The sequence below is a fragment of the Aptenodytes patagonicus genome, chromosome 1 (genome assembly GCF_965638725.1).
Source record: "Aptenodytes patagonicus chromosome 1, bAptPat1.pri.cur, whole genome shotgun sequence".
NCBI lineage: Eukaryota > Metazoa > Chordata > Aves > Sphenisciformes > Spheniscidae > Aptenodytes > Aptenodytes patagonicus.
In genome coordinates this window covers 65,807,042-65,829,262 of record NC_134949.1, presented here as the reverse complement: position 1 = coordinate 65,829,262, position 22,221 = coordinate 65,807,042, and the positions used below count along the sequence as shown (strand labels likewise).

Sequence of the window (22,221 nt, the reverse complement as noted above, 5' to 3'; positions counted from 1 at the left end):
CTCCCACAGCAACCTGTTCTTCTACCTCTCACCACCTGCAACAAGAAATCTCTTGTTATCCCACACCACCCTCAGCCATCCATGACAACAAGAAGTTGAACAAGCTTGTGGGCAAAGTCACCATCACATTGAACAGTGTCCTGCACAACATTCAAGCAATGACACTGCTTTGACCTCCACCATCACCACCATGAACACTCATAACTGTAGCCCTCTACCATCTAACGAAGCAGGAGCCAAGGACTCTGAGCTACAGCTGCCCCACTGCTCCCTCACTCAGTGCAGCATAGCCAGCCCATCGCCTAAAGATATAATTTCTGCCTTCTCAAACTCTTGGGTTCATATTCCAGACACTCAATTCCCTTTCTTCATGTTCTGCTGAGACACAAAGTGGCAGGATGTCTTACTAGCAGAAGAGGCCTAAGAAGCCCATGGGGCCAGCTTGTACTTCAAAGTAGTTCAAGAATGCATTTCAGACATAGCCTAGGGGGTGCAAGTCAGGAATTTTTGTTAGCTCCCTCTTCTGAGACATGGCTCTTCTGTCTGACACCCCCTAAGTGGAAAACCAAGAACAGCAGTCAAAGCGTCTAGGAAAAGGTATAAGAACAGAGAAAATAAATGTGATGTTTGCTGTAGGTATTCTCCCAGCCGCAGCTATTTGCAGTTCATAGAACTCTTGAGCCAGAGGGGGTTCCAGGACTTTAGTAACCTTCACGGTTTCCTCTTCCAAATCTCTCCTTCAGCCCACGTAAATTTTTTAGCATCCACAACATCCTATGGCAAGGAGTTTTACAGCTGAACTACACACTGTGAGAAGGCCCAACTTTTTTCTTCGTTGTGAATCAGAGTCTTAGCAGTTTCATTCGATATCCTCCCTAATTCTTCTAACAGAGGAGAAAGTGAGCAGCAGCTATGCTATTCTCCATGCACTATAGGCCTCTGTTATATCTTACATCAATCTTTTCTTTTCAGCTAGAAGGCCTTGTTTATCAAAAGGCACTCAGATTATTTGATATTCAAAAAGTGGCAGAACTAATCTGCAAAAACTTTCACATGGATAAGTTTTAATTCCAAGAACCCTAAGAAAGAAGTCTGCTGCATGATGATGTTAGTCACTGAAACTTGGTTCTCTATGGTACAGTACAAGACCAGTAATGATTTTTTTAAATGCCATAGGAATGTGTCATTTCACATGAACTAATTTCACTAGGCTTTCCTAGTAAAATTAAATCACTTTTTGGATAATAGTCTGAGACTTCATTGGCAATCAACTTTCTGTGGAAAGACTAAGTCTTCTGAAAACCTCCAAACTACCATTTTAGATTCCTTTCAAGAATCTGAAGATAGGAATACAATTGCTCAAATACTTAAGTATCCATTCCACCCATCCAATTCTATTGAAGTGGAAAGGGCATTCAACAGCAAGGACCTCTTCTAAGGACCGCAATTCAGTTGCATAGAGTTCTTCCTATCTGACTCACCAAAAATTGTTCTCATTTGCAGAAACACTGTTGTTAAACTAAAACTTTGTGACCTGGATCCAGATGATGTTCTTACCTGATTCCCTCCACTTTTTGGATTGACAAAAACCAGCAGTGGCTTCATGAGTGGAGAGGAGATAGGCTTTATCACAAATGGCCGACCTTTGTTATCCTGAGAAACAGAAGCAAGAAACAGCTTTAGTACAAGCTATGTATGTTTCCCTGGCATAACATGTGCAGGAGACCCAGCCTAGCTCTGACAAAACTACTTCAGGTACTGGAAAGAGTACAGCCATGTTAATGGGGTTCTCAGCTGGGACCAATTTATCCAGCTGAGACAACTGAGTAAGAAGGTAAGAGAGGAAAAAAAATCACTTCAGGCCAGCACAAAACTATTTTAAAATTTTACTCAATGTTATTTCCAAAAAAAAATTATTCACACAGCGCTAATAATGTGTCACATAAAGTGCTATTTCTAATATGAACAATTTTCCAATGGAAAATAGAATGAGATAAACTACTTATTTCATGAATTCCATCTAACAGACAAGTTGTATCAGCACTTAGATGTAGATGATCTGCTCTTGAATTCTTGGCCTTGCCAGCCCTCCCACCTTTGAACAAATGTCACAGGTCAAACATGACATGTCAATGAGGAAGCTATTTGCCTCCCTACTCCTTACCCCTGCAGGACACCAGAGAGCCCACTAGTGAGGGCACTCTCCTGGGCTGTGGCAGACACAGATTCAAGTTTCAGGACTGCAGACCAAAGTGAGGACCTTAACCAGAGAGCTCTGGCTATGCAGAGGCGAGTCTCCCTCCATCTCTCTCCATGAGGCTGTTGTTCATTTATATAACTAAACCGCTAAGCAGGGTCTGGAAACAAGGTCTTCTATAAGCTACGTGGTAAATCAAACCATCAGATCATTCACCTGTTTCTCCCCCTCTCTCTGTGGCCCAATGTCAATTTTCACACAGACAGAATATTTCCAATATGGGATCTCCCGACGGAGACACCTTCAAACTGGACCAGACCCTTGCATCAGTGCACTCACCATGGATTTCACAACCCCAGTTTCTCACCCCTGCTCTGCCTAGTGGAAACCAAGGGTCTGAGCTCAGTCTCTTACATCCCAAGGGAACGCTGTTTCATTAGGCTGCTGGTCCTTCTGAAGTCTCGTATGTTGTTTCTTGAAAAAAATCAACTCAGCAAATAAAACTTCTCATACGAGTTTTATCAAAACTGATCTCTTCTCACAACAAATTCAATAGCGTGGAATTTTCCAGTGGAAAAAATATATTAAACACTGCAGTAAAAAAATTAAACTTTAAAGTCTGCATTTAGACATTTGAACAAAAGGAGCCTGATTACCAAAGCACTTGAATACCTACTTCATTGCCTCTTTTGCTGGCTTTTCTTTTAAAAGACGTTCTCTTCTTTCGCCGTGTTGAAGTCTTTAATGAATTCTGCATCAATAGAAAAAAGAATACATGAAAAGCAAAACAAAATTTAGAAGACAGGCCCAGACAGAGCCCCTTTACGAAGCTCTTCCATGCATGTCCACTTGGAGAATGATAAGATTATCTGGCACATGCTTGAGATTTAAATTACATGCGCTGCATGCTTTACACTTCCACACCACCGTTTATGGAGAAAGCCACACACGGAGACCAGACTGGTGCTTTGGAACTGGAAACTTTCCCACGCTGTGAGGGGGGAAAAAGATCAGATGCTCCCATAGACTCACATAACACCACATGTTGTACCTGCCAACCCTCCCAATAGGGGTAGGAGACGCCCGTTTCCCCTTCGGGGCTCCAGTCTCCTGCCCAATCAGGCTCGTCTCCTGGTATGGAGACCACCTGCATAAAGATGTAATAAAAAACATGATAAATGAGATATTTTTCATGTTTTTTTTAGGAAAGAAAACAACAAGTTTTAGCTCTGGCAACCATTATGACTCAACGTAACGTAGGCCACCATGGCGTATGATGCTGGCACTGTGTAGTCAGTTCCAGCCTATCAAGAAACTTGTGTAATCATCTGCTAAGGAACAAACTGAATTGTTAACATTTAAGGATTTGGGTGAGCGGGGTGTTTGTGGGGTTTTATTTGCTTTGTTTTTAAATAACAATATCACTTAACTTCACGGAAAAAAAACCAACCATAAAACTGTTTGTATTTTTGCAGAACCTATTAAAATAGAACTTGCATCAAAGCTATTCTCCAGGCTGGCGATAGCCTGCTCAGCAATACTGAACCAAAAGGTGTTCTGGTGTGATAAGAACATTCCAAAAAGGGGAATTTTATTTTATTTTTAAATTATTTTAATTCAGTAACTGAAGTCATACCTGCAGGAAACCCTAATCCTTTCCATATGATTGAAATTTTGTGTTATAGGAAATACTGTAAATATTTTCTCAGTATTTCAACTTCTAGTCTAGCCATCACCCGGAAATAAAGTAACACAGGGAATTTGAAGAAAAATTATTGATTTTTTTCTGGCTTCAAGAGGGGAAGCAAGATCCATTCAACTCATCCAAAACTTCATTTCTGTCCTGACCTTATTCAAAAATGTGCCACTAATGAAAAAAGTCAATGACCAGAGATCATCAAATGTGTAAGAAGTGACGTCTGTCCTTAATCCTGCTTGCTAACCAACAAGAATAGCTACTAGATTCTCTTTAATACCTAACAACCACTTCCAGAATTTCAAGACTTCAGTACGACACACCAGATACAGAAGTTAATGTTTCCACATCTCTCAGAAGTTAAGAAAAACTAACAGCTATCTAACTCAAATACCTAAAGACACTGTCCTTTTTCACCCAGACCAAGAGAAGGCTGCTGTAGAGCACAAGGTCCCGAGCTTTTTGTCACCTCTCAACATTCCTTGTGGACCAGGATATAGTCATGCCTTGTTGTTTACTGAAAATACTGAAAAGACAGCTCTGCGGAGCAATTACAGGATATTTGTCCTTTTAGACCATATTTTGAGAGACCATCTAAAGAAGTGTTCGTACTCTTCCCTACTCTGATACAAAGTGATCTTGAAAGCATTATAAACCACAAAGATGGTACTGACTATGGAAGTGCATTGGCAATATCATCTCCATGGTCTTTCATTGCCCTACCTCAGTAGTCAGACTGACTGTAGACAGAAGTCTTTATGTCAATATAAAGGTACAGGACATTACTCTCAAAGCTGCCTCCCATGGGGGCCTTAGCCTAGTTCTCAGACATTCTCTTCTGAAGGATTCTCCCTGGAGTGGGGCAAAACACATGACACAGAGAGGACATCTAGTCTATCTGCAGTCTTGCCAGTGGTCTGCTGAAAGGTCACAGGCATATCAAGCCTTTTCCCTGTGCTTCAGTCTCTCCAGGTGTAAAATTCAAAACACTTGTCCTATTGATAAAGTGCAGTGAATTCTGCTGGCAAATCATAGTCTGTAACTCAAGTAGGTATTATACTAGGCAAGTACTTAACTGTACCTCTGGAAGAAGGACTGTACTTGTTTTTCTGCCTCCACAATGGATGGACCTAAGCCCAGTGAAATCCTTCCAGAAAGGGCAAAGACAGTTAGTAAAGTCCTGACAAATTTAAAAAAAAAATTATAAGTTAAAGAAGGTTTAAATGTAGTTGTCATTAAAACCCATTATAACATATCTCTTTTCTTGCCTATGGGTGAGGTGGGAAGAAGCATACAACTATATTATGAGTTTCAGTTCAAGCCTCCGTTCATTATTATAACATTTTTCGTTATAATCGAAAGCTTTGCTACGATGATTGCAACTGCATGTCCATAGCAGATGAAAGGCAAAAAAGCTGCTTAAACATATGTAGGTTCTCTTTGCAAACATGCAGAAGAGTAACAGCCAATAGTAATCAGCAGTCTTTGCACATTAAACTGAAGAAACGGATGCATACTACCTTGTCCACATAACAAGGCGATGAGTATTTTATAAGTGTATAGTGTTATTCAGTAAAGTACCTGATAGCAAAGCATACCTTTAAATGGGCACCATATGCAAATCCTAACTTGCCTCTAGAGAGGAAACCTCTCCTTTGTGGATGTCAGTTTGGCCATCTTAAAGAGAGATTTTTGGTATTATTGCATGGTCACTATAGTTCTAAGCAAGCTTAGCTAGATGAACAGAAGAATTGGAGTCCTTTTTGTATGATGTTGGGTGGTGTGAGGGCCACAGACTATCTCAAGCAAATCCAATGGACCCTTTCAACCTTTTCATTTACATTTCAGCCTTCATTTTTAAAGGCTTTTAGCATGCTGGGCTTCAAATGACTTAAATAATGAACAGCCTCTGGGAAGGCCAATCTTGACCATCTTCTGTTTGTTCACAATCCACAATCAGACAAGCCAGCTGCATTCAGCAATTGAGGAAATAAACCCAGAAGTGTAAGTATTCACTAGCACTTTTTCAAGGTCCTCAAAGGAGAAGAAGAAAACACCATGTTTACTCACCTTGAACAGAAAAAAGCCTGGAATTTTACAGTTACTGCCTTTGCCTTCCCAAACAGAAGACAGACTGAATCAGCCAGATCCTCCTTATTATCTACTTTTCTCCCACAACATAAGCATAGCAAGTCCATTCCTAGAGCTAACACCACTTGGGCTACCAAACCTCACCTATAACAAAATACCACCAGCCAACAGGGGTGACCTGCTTTCACAAACTAGGAGATGGAATTGATTTGAACCCCAGGAAATCAGAGCTGGTATCAAAGTGCTGCTAACGCAGTACAGAAACACTGGAAATCAGTAAAGAAGTTACAGAAGTGGCTCACATTATGAATAACATGGAATAGATACTGGGAGTTTTCCATTCACGTAAACGGGTCATTACATACAGGGCTACCACCGATCCCAAAGCTATTTGAACCATTCTGAATATTCTTCATCTTGCAATCAATTGCTTGCAAGAAGCAAAAGTTCCCCATTTAGAATGTAGGTTGTCAGCAGAGATGCGTCTTTAACCAAGTGCACCATAATGTTTCATTACCACAACACTGTTGGTAATCACAGGGGGAGTGTTCCCTTTATTCAAGCGCAATATTGAAGGGTGGTGACCCACATTGTACAAACTAAGCATGGAAAACCATTTTTTGTAGCAATAAAGAGAGAAATAAAAATTCAAAATCAGGGCAAGGTTTTGCTACAAAAACCCATCTTATTTGCTTAAAAGAAACAACCAGCAAACAGGATGAAGGCACCACTAAAATCAATTTCATCTGAGTAGGGAATTCAGTTCAGGAGTTGTCTGTGACCAATGTGAGTAGTTAGAGCTGAGGAAATAATTTATAACAAGGCTTCTAGCCAAATTTATTCTGATTGTGGAAAATGTGAAAAACAGATTGCTGGCTACATATTTATTTACTATCTGAATTAACAAAAAATTCTGAATATTTTGTTTGTATTCTGTGGATTGAATGCAGTCAATATTTGATAGTGTTTACCAAACGTGAATATAGGGTGAAGAGGGTCATAATACACAGAAGTAGAGCTGGCCAGAAACAGCAGGAGGGGAGAAAATACTTCCTAAAAAAATAAGAAAACAAGACTTCTGCCAAAAATCTGAAAACACATCTGAAAGATGCACCAGTATTTTCTACAGCAATAAGGATGCATTCCCCAGAACTAACACTGCAATGGGTGCTGTTAAGAAGTTTCATGGAAATATGCCCATTGTCTGTGCTAAATATCACTTCGACCTACCTAATGCTTCAATGCTACTGACCTCAAATTTCTCGAGACATGATGGAGAGGGAATACTGGATTGAAGTATTTCCTCTCCACTCATGACTCAGGCACACAAAGCTAACATTTTCTTAAAGTGCAACATTTTAGATGTTTATTTAAAGGCATTTTTCCTATGAATTATAATTAACTAGATCAGATTTATTTTTTTATTTGAACTTTTCTGAAAAATTAATGGACAAGAAAGAAAATTCTCTAAAAATGTTATAAGGAAGGTACCCTGCTTTTACCAAATGCCAAATCAAAAGAAAATTACAAGTGTCAATTTCTTTTTTTTTTTTTTTTTTACTAAAAATTAAATAAGAATTAAAAAGATCAAAGAAAGGCTTCTTTTAGTAAGGTCAGACATGGATATGTCTATATTTATTAATGTATTTTCTTTTTATTAGAATTAGTATTTTTGGTTTTAATATTCCTTTCCTAGTTTTGGTTAAGAGAATGGTGACTGCAGTGTGTTGCCAGCTCACAAAGAGGGGTTTTAGTAAGCCATAAAATGATATAACAAATTCAATAATCTTTCTTTTTTTGTAAGAAAATACACTCAAAAGCATATGAAAGGGTTTTTGGTTGTTTGTTTGTTTTTTAAATTGTCATTTAAAACAATTTGAATGATAAATAAATTGGAAATGTGCTGGGTGAAAAAAGATTTCATTTCCTTAACAGACCTAGGAAGAGGGTAGCACCTCTGGCCACAGGAAGCTGGTTCTCAGATCAGTTATCTCCCTTCTCCCATGTGTATCGGGCTAGCTGTAGTTAAATGGTTAGGGTACAAGGTGCCCAAAGACCCTGGCAGTACCCAGTTTCCAGGTCTGGACTGCAACAGTTAGGAAGTCCTTCCTAGTGGTTCCCAGCCCAAGGATCTCTACCTCATGGATCCACCTCCAGACCACGAACCCTTAAAGTTACGAATTCTGTGGCTAATGCCCAAAGCAGAGCTTCCAGGCAGTCTGCTGAGAAGCCCAGGGACCAAAAGACTTAAGACTAATGGGCCATACGGTCTCTTTAAGGACACAGAAAAGGAGCCAGCCTCATTTTTGTGCCAAATACCACACAGGTGCTGAAAATTAGCCAAGAAGATTAAGTCCCTGCCAAGGACTCTTCAACAAGAGAGGAAAAAAAAAGATTTCTCTGAAGGAGGCTGGAGTAAAACTAACAGCAAAACAAGCGTGTGGGAAAACATACAAATGCCAAAGAAACCTTTTTTCTCAGAGGAGAGGTGGCTAGGGATCTTGCCTATTCTGGACCTAAAGGAGAAACAGTGGTCTCTTCGGTCGACTTTTTGATTACTCTATACTTTCCCCCTGCCTTGTCTTTAATATCCAGCTTGTTAGAAGTGCTACTCCCACACAAATCTGACAGTCATATCCCTAGACTGTAACTAAACACTGACCAGTGTCCCAGCTCAGACCTTTTTCCAGTTCCATGGGACTATTTGTGTCTTAGTGTGTTGCCTACAGCCTGAACTTCTCTGCTTCTTGTTGCCAACCAGGACACAGAGCCAGAAAGCCCGGGGTCACTTCCCAAGAATGGACACACTAGTGTAAGAACTGCACATCACTGCTTGATAAAACCAGCATTCCTCTCAACGGAGGAAAACAACAAGAAAACGTGAATGGGAAGTTTCAGTGTCCCAGACACTATTCATTTAAAAAAAAAAAAACCACCAAACTTGTTTCAGTGCTTCTGAAATAAAACTTTTACCAGTATTTCTGGCTCCCTGATATGTTCAGCACGTGTTTGTCTGTTTCTTTCAATTCAACCTGGAGTGAAAACAGACTTTCAAAGAACAAAAATACTTCTTGCATGATGAGAATCCCCTTTTAATTTTTGGCCAGCTCTCTTTTGGATACCTTCTCTCCATATTGTGTTCACCACAAGTATCCTGTCTAAAACATATTATATCCATCACAAAAGCTTCAAGTGAATGTTTGTGAACAGTTTTTCCCTGTATTTGCTCAGCTCTATTTAATGAAACATGCTTGACTGCCTTCAACACAGGGGATTTCTTGCAGTATACTCGCTGAAGTCACAGTTAGAGGAACAAACCTGAGCTGGATTTGCTCAGAACAAAAGTCACATTTGTTGCTAATCGTCCCAAACAGGGAAACCTACTGAAGGGCTGGATGGAGGGGCGGGAGGATACAGGTTCATAATCACCATGGATGTATGCTGGGTTTCAAGGATAGAGACAGGTTGAACAAGCATGCCTTAGTGAAGGAGTACCGAGCGGCGAAGCCAGGCTGGCCCTGCACAGCCATACAGCTTCAGAAACAGACATCAGCATGCAGTTACCTGAGGTTTCTTCACCTTAATGATCCAGGTGGGAGGCACAATGACAGCAGCATGAGCCCCCAGGGAACATGGCTCCTCAATGTGATGTAGCATGAAACAGGTGACTTTATTATGAAACTGGAAGAGAGGAAAAGAGTAGAGTTAATAAGAAGGCCAAGACAGACAAAGACAAAGGGGAAGCATGGAGAGGAAGAAGGTGATGGTACAAAAACTGGAGCAGTGTTCCCAACTCCACCATCTTCAAGTCCTTCAAACCATGGAGTTTTAGGAACGTATAACTAAAGATCATCTTCTCTAGCCATGCCTTCTTACAAAAAAACCACCAAATCCAAAAAAAAATTATCACCCCTACTTAAACACAGATCACAGACTGAAGACCACACCTAGTTTGATGCAGCTGTGTGTATTAAAAGCCCTTTGGCCTCTGAGCTAGCAGCAGCACGGCATTAATGGGAGGTAGCCAGCAACTACATTGTGCAGCAAGACTCTCCTCCTAGAGGACTCATGTCAGCCAGGTGAAGTTACGGTGTCTTTGAGCAAAAGGAATAGAAATGGCAAAACTAGGGGTGATTCACAGAGAGGGAACCCTGAGAGCCAGGAGAAATGAAATTGCTTGCAGTGCAGTCAACTCAGTAATGCTGCTACTGGTCTCCCCGAGTATTGCCCACTTACCGCCAGCTTGCACCAGGAACAACTGATGGCCACAATCTCTTTACTATGGAAGGAGAATTTCTGCTGAAAGCCCTAGAATAAGCAGGAAAAAAGGATTAAATTCCTCCTGACTACCAAAAAATTTACACCTTTAACTCTTGCCAGGTGACTGTGCTAGGCTAAATCAGTTCATTGCAGTCAGATACTTGGTTCAGCCTCAAAGCTCTTCGATACCAAACATTTTGGGGGGGATAAAATAATGACAGGATTTAGAGAAGGTTCTTCAACAAGGGTGTTTTCACACACACATTTTAAAGACACTTCTGCAAAATTTTATGCTTTTTCTTAATTTCTGTAGTTAAAAAGAAAAGGGAGAAGAAGCAGAGAAGGAATGCCTATTTCAATGGATTTCTACAGACCTGAGTAAGATTCAGATTTTTCGGTTGAACAGAACATTCTCTCATTGCAGTCTTTTTTGCTCTAAATATGAACAAGAATTTGAATTTTCCTTTTTTTTTTTTTTTTAAATACAGAGTGGAATCAGCTACAACGTCTGCATGGAAATGTTCTGATTGGGAAACTGTTTATTGTTTTATTGAGCTGACTCAGATCAAAATCTTTTTAGTAAGTTCCAAAACCCAAGATCGTCTGATTCAAATCGAACAGATATAAAAGAAAATATTTCTTTATAGTTGTAAAGAGAAAAAAAACACTATTACCAGCAAATATGAGAATTTATTCTCCCACAGAAGAGTCTCATTTTTGTAGAATGCAATTTCAGCAGACATATCACTTTCCTCTAAGTTCTAAGGCTGGAAAAGACCATTGGGTCATATACATCCTTCTTGCATATAACAGGCAACAATGCTAATTGGAGTTACAGCCTAAAAATTTGTGTTCAGTTAAAGCTTATTTTAGCTGGATTAAAAATTGATTTGGGTTAATGGCTGCAGAGATGGAAAAGTCCAGAACTCTGTTGAACAGTTTATCAGTCACCTTCACTGCTTAGATTTATTTCAGATTTGCAGCTGTCTAGATCCTTTATTCATTGGCTTCTATCAAGCCTCTCTACTACGTTAAGGAGCCCATCACCACCCAGAGTTTTCTAATTTAAAGTCTCTCTACCAAGTTGTGAATTTGTGAGCCAGTTTTCTTTTCAACAAGCTGAGTTTTACCTAAATCTCCTACATGGTGGGCAATGCCCAAGACCCACTGCAAAGAGTTATGATAATCTGATTTAGTAACATCTAACAGGACATTTCCTCAAAGCTTCTATAATTAAGGTCCTTCTTATCCTAGTTGCTGTGGAAATGAACACAAGATGGACACCTGCAGGAAAAATGAGCCTATTAGTGCTCAGTGCAATGGCAATGTCAAGCATACCAAGAAGGAGAATTAAATGAACAACCAAAAACCCATCCAGAGATGCACTGGTCTTGTTCAAGTGAGGGATTGAGCTACAATCTGTCCGTATGTGGTAGTCAAGGACAACTCCATCAATAGTCTGAAGGGGAGGCAGCTCTCCCTGTCTGCCCACCATGCAGAAGTGCACATTGCAGCTACTTCTTCAGGTGTCCCCAGCATGTATTCAAACCAGCTTACCAGATGGACCACACCACCAACTAAGGCCTACTCCTAAAGAGGCTTGTGTCACCTCTGCCTAGTTTGTTGGGTTTTTTTTAATCCTTCCCCTAATGCCTCAGGTTTTACATTCAGAGAAATTCAAAGAGTAGATTCTTCATAATGATGGTGATCTGGCATATTCAGGTTTAATAATGGAGCATGGTCAAACGGCTTCACAAAGACAAGCTGGCCAGCTGCTTCTGGCTGGGCAGATCTAGTCTGCCATTCAGTGTGGGCACAAGAACGGAGTGACAGTGTGATGATACGAGTGCTGGAATGGAGGTCTGACACTGGATGAAACGCTCTATTCTCATTCACTTAAACTAGTGCTTCTTAATGTTTCTTACAAATCTCACTCTTTCTTGTCCCAAAATGTATTAAAAAAATTATTTCAGCCCCTCACAGACATGAAATGTTTTGGTTTGTTCGGCTTTGTAACAAGCAGGGGAGAAATTCTTCTCTCCCAAAACTTCCACTGATAAAATCTAAAATTCAGCACGTTAATTCCACAGCCCATCAAGTGGTGTATTTTAAACATATGGACTGAGCAGCTTGTCTGGTCCTGGATAGACCGTTTTTCATTTATTCAGTAAGCCATTTGGCTTTTAGGGAGTCATTAAAGAAAGTGATACAGCAATAAAAACATATTAATGACAAGTAGCAATGAAACACCACTTTTCTTCCTCAGTTTGCTTTACAAATGTGAGCTACTTCTTCCTAAGGATACATGTTTGAGGCAAGATAGCAATTATTTGAAAGCTAGCTTTACAAATAAAGGAACTGATGAAATAAAGCAATGCACTGCAGGTCACAGTGAGATTTGATGGGGACTGTCAGCCTCCACAACTGGAGTCCCCCATATTCCACCAGAAATCATCACTTCTGCCTTCTCTCAGTGAGAAGGAAAACTAAAATTCAGCTATCTTGTTCCTGGGTCATGCAAGGAGGTCTTCTGCACAAATTTAGAAAATTTGGGATAGAAAATTCATTTCACCTTTGTGAGAATATCGGCCTAACAGTACCTGATTAGCCCTGATTCACTGGCACCCAGTTCCCGTACAACACATGAAATCCCATGCTGTGAGCTGCTCCTGCAAAAATAAGCAGTTGTGTATACCAGAGGAAATATATTTGGAGGAAAAAGCACCTGAATCCCCAGCTTGTGTCGGTGATTACAATCTGCCTAAATAATTCAGATCAAAGTCCACATTAATATAGACACCCATGCACACAAACAGAGCACATAGGGATTATTAGGTCCGACATGTTTTGGTTATATTCTCAAATGTACTTAAAAAGTATTTTCACACCAGTGTTAGGGCTACTAATAATTTATTTTTGCATGTATTTTCCTATGATATTTATTCCCTTTTTAATGCTCTCAGAGACATTCCAATGCAAAATTACTGTAGGAGAGGCAGGTATTATTGCAACTCGAATACAGACAGCAACAGAAGCACTTGGATGGTGATTTCTGCTAAAATAGCAAAGAATTAGAATTGCCTTTCAACAACTAGAAGTTTCAATCCTGCCATTATATGCAGGGAAAACATACAGCTTTGCATCTATCCACTGGCCTTTAAAGGCACCAGTAACAGAAAGAGGTAGACACTGTAGCTGCACACTGCACGTGTATAGCGGACACACTGCTTTGGACACCACAGAAAGTAGAAAGAAATAAAGTGTCTGTTTAGCATGATGGTCCAGATGCATTCTTAGCCTCGGAAAATATCTAAGCCACTGGTAACTGGAAGTATATGAAGATCACGGTCTCTTCTCCCAAGTAACTAGTGATAGGACGAGAGGAAATGGCCTCAAGTTGCGCCAGGGGAGGTTTAGATTGGATGTGAGGAAAAATTTCTTTACTGAAAGACTGGTTAAACATTGGAACAGGCTGCCCAGGGAAGTGGTTGAGTCACCATCCCTGGAGGTATTTAAAAGACAAGTAGATGAGGCACTTAGGGACGTGGTTTAGTGGGTGGTGGTGTTGGGTCGACGGTTGGACTCGATCTTAGAGGTCTTTTCCAACCTCAATGATTCTATGATCACTCTGCATTCATCCTTAAGCTTCTATTACTGCACACAGTCATGGACTGGGTGCTGGGCCACACGGTCTGAACATCCTTGTGTTGTATTACGTAAAGAAAAAAAATCCCAATTTCTCTGATGATCCCAGGTAAAAAACCAGCTAACAGCAGCTAAAAACTACAAAACTATCTTTTTTTCCCCACCTGCAAGAGAAAGAAATCAGTTCTTAAACATCATCAATGGCGCAGAGAATGCGGTTTGGGAGCTTTTATTTACCATCACTTCCAACACAAGAGCTATGGAGCATTAGAAAAAACTAGTAAATGACAGGTTTGAAACAATCAAAATGTGGTTCTTCTCACAGCATGTAGTTAAGTTTGAGAATTCCTTGCTAAAGGATGTTAGGGTACAATTTACAGGAACTCAAGGAGAGACTAGACAAGATCACAGGAGAGAAAGTATTCATAGGCTGTTAAATATAAAGGCACCATTCCTGGAAATTCATGAGACAAATTCTTGGAGGCCAGGAGACTGTTTTGGGGATGCATCACTAAACACCTGCCTCTACTTATGCTTTTCCATAGTAAGCCGCTGTTGAATACAGGGCTCAACAGTACTTAGTCTTAAGAGATACAGTCATCCTTCTATTATAGTCTCCAGTTGCAAAAAAAGGGGAATCATCCCAGCAAGTAGACAGAAACGGATCATTTGGTTCCACTGCACTCAGTAAGATTTTGAACAAGGCTTTCCAGCCCCCCTTCCCTGGCACTGATTTCTACGTGTGGTACTGTTGCAGTACAGCAGTGAAATCACCCCTGGGAGGGAGAAGAGGAAAAATGAAGTCTGGATGAGACCATATAAGCTGTATTTGGACCATATAAGCTGTATTTGTGCTAGCAAGTGACATGTAACAGTGGGAGCATAAGCTCTGTTCGTACCGAGGACACTATACACAAGGATTTTCAGATAATTTTATTTTTGACTAGCTATAGTCTGGTCCTGTGGACTGAATGCCCATTAGTAGCTGCAGAGTTAACTTTCAATTAAGTTTAATCTAAAAGGAATTCAGTTCATTTGCTGCAAGACTGCTCCATGTGTGAACCATGGTAAGTGATGACAATCAGGAAAATTTCTTCCAAACTGCACTTCTGATCTGAGGGGAAACACTGACAGAGACACCTCTGTTCTCCGGCTCTCAGGAAGCGTCAACCGTGGCACAGAAGGCACACAAAATATAAAACCACAAAGCCATGCTAAGGACGTTGGGGAGCATTAACTCCTTTCCACTGGATTTTGACTTGAAGCATGAGATGGGCATATCCTAAATGTTCATTTCTACTTTCTTTACTCAAACTATTATTAATGATCATTAAAATATTTAACCACCCAATTCCAGATATGGGATAGGACTAGTATTACACAACAATGAGATCTACCAGAATCATTAGGTATTCCATGAATAATACTTTCTTTTATTGCTTTAAATCTACTGCCATTCCATTTCAATGACAGTTCCCTTCTTGCATGACAAGAGAATATAAAAGATGGCTCTCACTTGGAGGTATAAGAAATGTAACAGCAGAGCACGAGACAGACAAGTATTTTGCTATTAATAGGAGACTGCTTGGCCAATAAATATAATGGGATTTTTTTTCTTGTTATCATTTTCCCTAATCCTTTCTGTTTCTTGACAAACAACAACTCTACTACAATACACCCATGTTAGTCTTAACTGAATATTTCTTATTTAAGAGGAAAACTGATTTCCTCTGAACTTCTCCGTATCAGTCAAGGCTGATAGGAATTTTAGGATGGACTGGTCATGTTGCCCACATGAACGTACCCAGCACAGGTTTTGATATGATAGGCAGTAAGTACTCCCATTGCAAAATCAACTCCTAATACCTCGAGGAGAGATCCAGGCCAAAATGGCAGAGGAGGAAGGCAGTATCACTGCAAAGTCATACCATAAGAATGCTGTATGCAAAGTGCCTTGCTGCAGTGTTCGCATGCTACTTGCTATAAAAGGGTATCACATTTTTATTGCATGCTTTGTTGCAGCTGGTAATCTACGTCAGTATCCAGATACAAATCTGATTTTCCTCTGAAAGTGCTGTGCCATGGAGACGAGATACAGTCTTTCTTACTAGTTGATGTTAAGGGGGAGGCAAAAGTACAATACAGTGCTAAAGAAAGGAAATTAAACCCCTTTGTTAATTTAAATTTTAAATATCTCTCAACAGATTTCAGGGGTATATAATATTTCAGAAGAAAGGTCTTCAGTAGCTAAGGTACTTCTTACCCCTTTTTATAGCTTTTTAAAAATAAACTTTTACAACCTATGCAGCAGAGGAAATGTGAAACAGTCTCACAAATCTTAGATTCCGCCAGGGCAGAAAGAAAGCAACAGCCTTTCTTTTTCCAGAAGCCTGAAAAAATAGGCCATCACGATTTTGGCAGAGGACAGCACTCTGAGAACGCCATATTAGCACAGGGTTAGCTTAACAAAGAAAGAAGCTCACGGAGCCACAGCCTTCCTCCTCCTCCTCATTTTCACCAGCCAGTGCAGCGCAGTGCCCCAGGACACGTGATGCACTCATTCCTGCAGATACAGCTGCTTTTTCTCTTCCCACGTGGGAATGAGGGCTGCTACTACTCAACATATCAGGCTTGTCATTTTCTGCTTAAGAGAGGCCAAGTGTTTAGGATAGAAAAATTTCAGTGACTGGAAGGACCTACTGGCTATCCTGAATTCATAAGTGTCCAGTGCTGTGCTTGTCCTGGACTGGAAATCTTACCTTTCCACACTGCTTACATTTCCCTTCCTGCCTCCGCCTGTGCACCCAGTGGTGTCGGACAAAGTTCTGCAAAAGAAGGACAAAAAAATACATTATAGGAAGCAATGACAGCTTGCACTCAAAGGTACCATCTGTGTGAAACTGGTTTACAGACACCAAAGGAAAGGTCCCTTCAGCCAATGCAATCATTTCTGGAGCAGATGAAGCATTCCCCACAGGAAACCCCAGACACAACCAAAACCGCAGAAGGAATAAGGACAAGATGGTATTCTTTATCCATGTTGAAACATGGCCAGAACTACTCTTTCAGTACTCTTCCACAAAAAGAAGAAAAGTTCATTACATGATGCGGAGATAATCATCACCTAAATACAGAGTACAGAAGTGCCCAAACACTGCTGTGTCCAGCCACAGTGCAGGGCGCCGCTCTGTTCTGCTTGGAAATACAGCTTTATAATGCAAAAAATAACAAGTCAACGCAGAGGAAGGGAAGGAGGGGAGGAAGGAGCAGTCAACGAAGCAGTCTTTTATCCTTGTTTCCACTACTTACCATCCTGGATGGCAGCAAGCGGTGGGCAAGAGACAGGAGGGTGAGCAGGACTGCTGCCCCTCTTTCTGTGCAGGCAAGGGGGTTAAAAGGGGTCTGCCCGCACCATGCTGTTATGCCAGCCAGCGCTGAAGTGCCGATGTGGCAGGGAATTGAGCTACCTCTGCTAAGAGCAAGCTGGCCACCAAATCAAAGTTGAGGTGTTTTTGAAACACTGGCTCCTAACTATGTAAGACAGATATATAAATATATCAATAATAACTATAAATACCCAGCACCTTCAAAGGAGCTGAATTCATACCATAGCTGGAGACAAACCGTAAGGTTTTTGAATGTTTGATTTTTTTTTTAGTAAAATATCTTAGGACACTAGAGATACTTCTAGCAAAAAAAAAAAAAAAAATCCAACACCACACACCATGAAAGGAAAGCAAGTGGAAGGAGAGGGAAATAGAGAAAAATAAAAAATACTAGTTCAAAGGTCAGGAAGAAAAAAAAGAAATGCTAACCAAAATAAAGAAAAAAGACAGAATAGCTGAATGAATGGGAGAAGAGACAACGGAAAGATGAAACGGTTTCTGTCAGTTTAAGTAATGAAGTGCTTCATCGAGAATTCATTTTACATTTATTCTGGGGAGAAGAACATGTCCCACTGGGAACCAATACTCTAAGATTCCTCTGAATCTAAAAGCACTCCTGCAGCTCCACACCAGGTGGATCAGCACACAAATCAAATGAAAAGCAATCGTCATTTGTCCATTACTTACTTCTCTTGGAGATCTGGAGCCTCCTTCTCGGAAAGTCGGTTTGCAGCGAAAATTAATCTGGCATTAAAATAAAGCTGTTAGAACTGAAAGTGAGCTGAGACAGAATTTATTCCAGTATGTTGATCTAGGCCAGACTTCCAAAATATCTATTATCTATTAAAATATTAGCTTCACTAGCTGAACAAAGTAACTTACCTGGATGCCAGAAAACCTCTTTTCATATGCCATAATAATTCTCCTTGCTAGATCTCTAACGCAGCCCTCATCTTCACTAACGTTACTGCTGCTTGCTCAGTTCAACTATTTAAACTGTCTCCCCCTTGCCTAGAAGGAAACAGTTTCATCTGTTCTTTTCTGAAGATCATCTAAAACCAAAGAGGATTTAAGCTGAGGTCTCAAAAGTTAATAGCTGGAAATCTAACTCTGTAAGACCTTTTTGCACGTCCCAGCTTTATGTCTTCATAAACGAAATCTGTGGAGAAATCTTCATTCACATGAAGAACTGTGCAAATTACCCAAAATTTCTACCTTTTGCTTAGATCAGGCTGCTTTCATCCACCTCCCCAGCCACAAACCATTTGGGGAGCATTGTACTGCCTCATGCAGTGGTGTTGCCTCCTTCAGATGGGAGAAGAAAGACAGAAAGAGGACAACAGGAGCTTCCGTGAACAGAAAACATTTTTAGGAAGATGAAGAGGAAAAGCATTTAACAAACAACAAGGGAGTCCTATGAGGAAAAAAACCAAAATCTTTTGAGGAAAGAAAATCAAGAGAAATAAGAGCAGGGGGGATGTAGAGAGAAAAAAAATACACTGAAGAAGAGAGAGGCATGGGAAAAGGCCAAAGGATATGTGAGTGTTTAACCTCAGTCGGCAACTGAGTGCCACACAGCCACTTGTTCACTCTCCCCCCGTGGTGGGATGGGGGAGAGAATCTGAAGAGCAAAAGTGAGAAAACTCGTGGGTTGAGATAAAAACAGTTTAATAATTGAAATAAAATAAAATCATCATAATAATAATAGTAATGATAAGAAGAAGAATATACAAAGCAAGTGATGCACAATGCAATTGCTCACCACCTGCCAACCGATGCCCAGCCAGTCCCCGAGCAGCGGCCCCCCCCAGCCAGCTTTCCCCAGTTTAGGTACTGAGCATGACGTCACATGGTATGGAATGTCCCTTTGGCCAGTTTGGCTGTGCCCCCTCCCAGCTTCTCATGCACCTGCAGCCTTCTCAGTCAGTAGAGCATGGGAAGCTGAAAAGTCCTTGACTAGTGTAAGCACTACTTAGCAACAACTAAAACATCGGTGTGTTATAGACATTATTCTCATCCTAAATCCAAAACACAGCACTGTTCCAGCTACTAGGGAGAAAATTAACTCCATCCCAGCTGAAACCAGGACAGTGAGGTAAGGATGCACTACATGAAATGTATTCAAGCTTAAGTTGACTATCCTTCAAAGAATAAAATGCTTAAGGATACTACATAGCTATTTAAATACAACCCTTCCTATATAAATACGTTCTTCCCTCATTTAATAACGACCTTCAAAATAATAGCTCAAGGAAGGGGGAGAGAGGAGAAAAAAAGAAAGAGAAAAATGTAAACAAAATACTTATTACTTAAGAAGAAATAAAAGCCATAGCAATATTAGTCTTCCTCCATTGCTCTTCACCTGGAATTGCAATTCGTTGTTTCACTGCTGAGTCATGGCAGGCTGGAAAGACCCCCAGCTTATATTTATTTTACTTACAACTTACACCTTTGCAGTGAGGGCCAAGCAGAAGACTTATGTACCAGTTTTAAACTCCACAGGGTTTAAGAGGCATGCAGGCATCTACCAAGAGGTGAATTTCATGGTCTCCAGAATGGCATAAGCAAGCTCAACAGAATGGGTTTTATCTAAGTGCTCATTTGCTCCGGCTGGCAATGCCACCAGCTTGCTGGGCTACGGAGAGTCAGCACTGCTGCTAATGAAGGAAGTCATGAAAAATTCACTGGTAACGTTTTGTGCTGAAAGCATGTGCTAATGCTAATTTCACTGTGGGTAAAAGCATTGGGGGTGGAAATGGTACCTCTCCAACTTGGTATTATGGCAATCACTGTGACATTTGTCAACACAAGTCCAAATACTTGGAAAGGAAAAACTCTTTCCAAAGGGTTGCTGCTATAAAATTGTTATGCATCAACTTCTTTTATGGAGAACAACATTGCAAAACATAGTGAAAATGAAGCTCTAGTGAAATCAATGGAGAAATTTCCACTCATATTTCTTTATACATATCCCACCAAGAAAGAAAAACAGTGGGGGGAAATTTCTTTAACACATTAACAGTTCGGCATAATGAAGAAGAATCAGTGATGGGAAGAGAACTCAGTGATAGATATTCTATAGGCACTTGGGGGTAAGGAAGGCTCCTTGAAGGAACAGAATCAGGACAGATGCTCACAGAAATAATGGTACTATAAAGGAAAGGTTTTATGTTTTCCATCTTAAAAGCAAGAACTTAATTTCTGAGGCTTTGAGGACAAAACAGTCTAGTGTAGTAAAGAGTGAAACATGTTCATAGTAGCATCTTATGCTGCATTGCTCATAATAAATATAGCTGTCATAAGATGAATTATGCTGGGTTTAGTTGAGGAATTTTGAAAGGCCAATTTTGTGCATGAAAGGATGCTGCATTTTCTAGCTTCTATTTTCAATCTAGAAGTAGAGGAAGATTTTTTTTTTAATCATAAAAATTGTGAAAGCATTCCATGGCTTTTTGTTGTTGGGGGGTTTTTTTAATGGTTCACAGGGTTTGAAGAAATCTATTTTAAAAAATAAGCTGGAATTTTAAGTCAACTTTTTAACAAATATATTGTCAAAATAGCTATGAAAACCTGCTTTGGCATATGGTGCTTTCCAGATTGAAACCTCAGTAGAAGAATTAAATGAGTGTTATCTGCATCAGGCTCCAGAAGATGGCAATGTCTTACCTTCTCTAACTGCTCCATGCAGGCATTGTGGACCACAATCTTGCAGGCAGCACACTTCCTCCGCAAAGCAGATTTCTGCAAGAGGAAAGGGAGATGTGTGTGCATGGAGCTGCGCTATTCCCAGGAGGAAAAGAGTTAGCTGTGAAAGAGGAGATGTTTCTCTCCTTATGCAACTTTTTTTTTTCTCTCTCTCTTCATGCTCTCAAGTGTTCTGTATTTTGAAAAAAGGTCTGAAGCTCTTCCAGTTAAGCATTGGACTTTGTGAAAGACAGAGCCACAGTACTGCAGCTTGTGAACTAGAAGTAAAAGGCTCTCTTTTAGGTAGCAGATAAGGCTGTTAACAGTGCAGATCATCGCTCTAAAAGGGAGCAGCCTACGAAGAGGATGAGCAGAGACAGTGAAAAGAAGAGGAAAACCATACATGCAAATCAGAGAACTCAGACCAGTATGGAAGAGTATGTCATTAAATATTATATGATAATCATGAAATTTGATGGGCCTGACCATTGCCTTGCAGAAAAATAGTTGGGTCATTTAGCAGAGAATGATAACCTTCTCACAGAATGTTGTTAAATGCTTAGGAAATGTTACAGCAGGGATAAAATTCTCAGCCTAATTATGCTGGTTAGTTTTATTAATTTCAGTAGGGCTTTTAAAATAATTTCCATTGAATCCCCTTGGCCAAAGCATATCAAAGGCAAGAGAATGCATCCAGGAGAGAGAGAGAATATATTTACTTTTTTTCTTGCATATACTCAATTTAATAATGGAATTAATTTTCATAGAATTTTAACTTCTAGACCTGTGCTTGAGGGACAGAAAATTTATAAACACACGGTAAATTGAGATTGCTTTGCCTCAGATTTTTACTTTCAATTTATTCATGTTAATTTAAATCTCTAATAAATTATTTCATTAGAATTTTCAATATATTGTAAATAAACTCAAGAAGAAACAGGGAACACTTGTGAGCTTCAGCTCACATTATAGAAGAATTATAATTTTACTGAGTCTCATAATTATGAGTCTCATAATTATCTAGATACACCCTAACTGTGCACGTTCACATGTATGCGGAGTGTTGTTCTAATGCTTCACCTGAAGAATCATGGCATTGTATAACAGACTAAGCTTTCATGTGTTTTGTGACTTGTTAACTTTTTGTCTCTGTTTACCAAGAAAAGTGAGACAACATAAAGGAATCGATCCCTAAGATGAAAAACTGCAAAAAGCAAACAAAGGTAACGCCTTATGAGCAGCTGTTTTGTTTGTTTTGTTTT

At 40.1% G+C, this 22,221-nt stretch overlaps 1 protein-coding gene across 4 annotated transcripts in view; it reads right to left on the bottom strand.

Moving 5' to 3' along the window:
- The window catches only part of DGKI (diacylglycerol kinase iota), a 230,121-nt gene that overhangs the window by 115,513 nt on the left and 92,387 nt on the right, over window positions 1–22,221 (bottom strand). For 2 of the 4 annotated variants that reach the window (XM_076340326.1, XM_076340353.1), the window contains 8 exons: window positions 20,942–21,016; window positions 17,963–18,019; window positions 16,649–16,714; window positions 10,221–10,292; window positions 9,549–9,665; window positions 3,249–3,344; window positions 2,874–2,948; window positions 1,558–1,653 (listed from right to left, as the gene is read on the bottom strand). In XM_076340326.1, coding sequence (XP_076196441.1) covers window positions 1,558–1,653; window positions 2,874–2,948; window positions 3,249–3,344; window positions 9,549–9,665; window positions 10,221–10,292; window positions 16,649–16,714; window positions 17,963–18,019; window positions 20,942–21,016 — 654 coding nt within the window. Of the gene's footprint in view, window positions 1–1,557; window positions 1,654–2,873; window positions 2,949–3,248; window positions 3,345–9,548; window positions 9,666–10,220; window positions 10,293–16,648; window positions 16,715–17,962; window positions 18,020–20,941; window positions 21,017–22,221 lie in introns of those variants that run through there. The other 2 variants (XM_076340343.1, XM_076340335.1) reach the window with 2 other exon arrangements.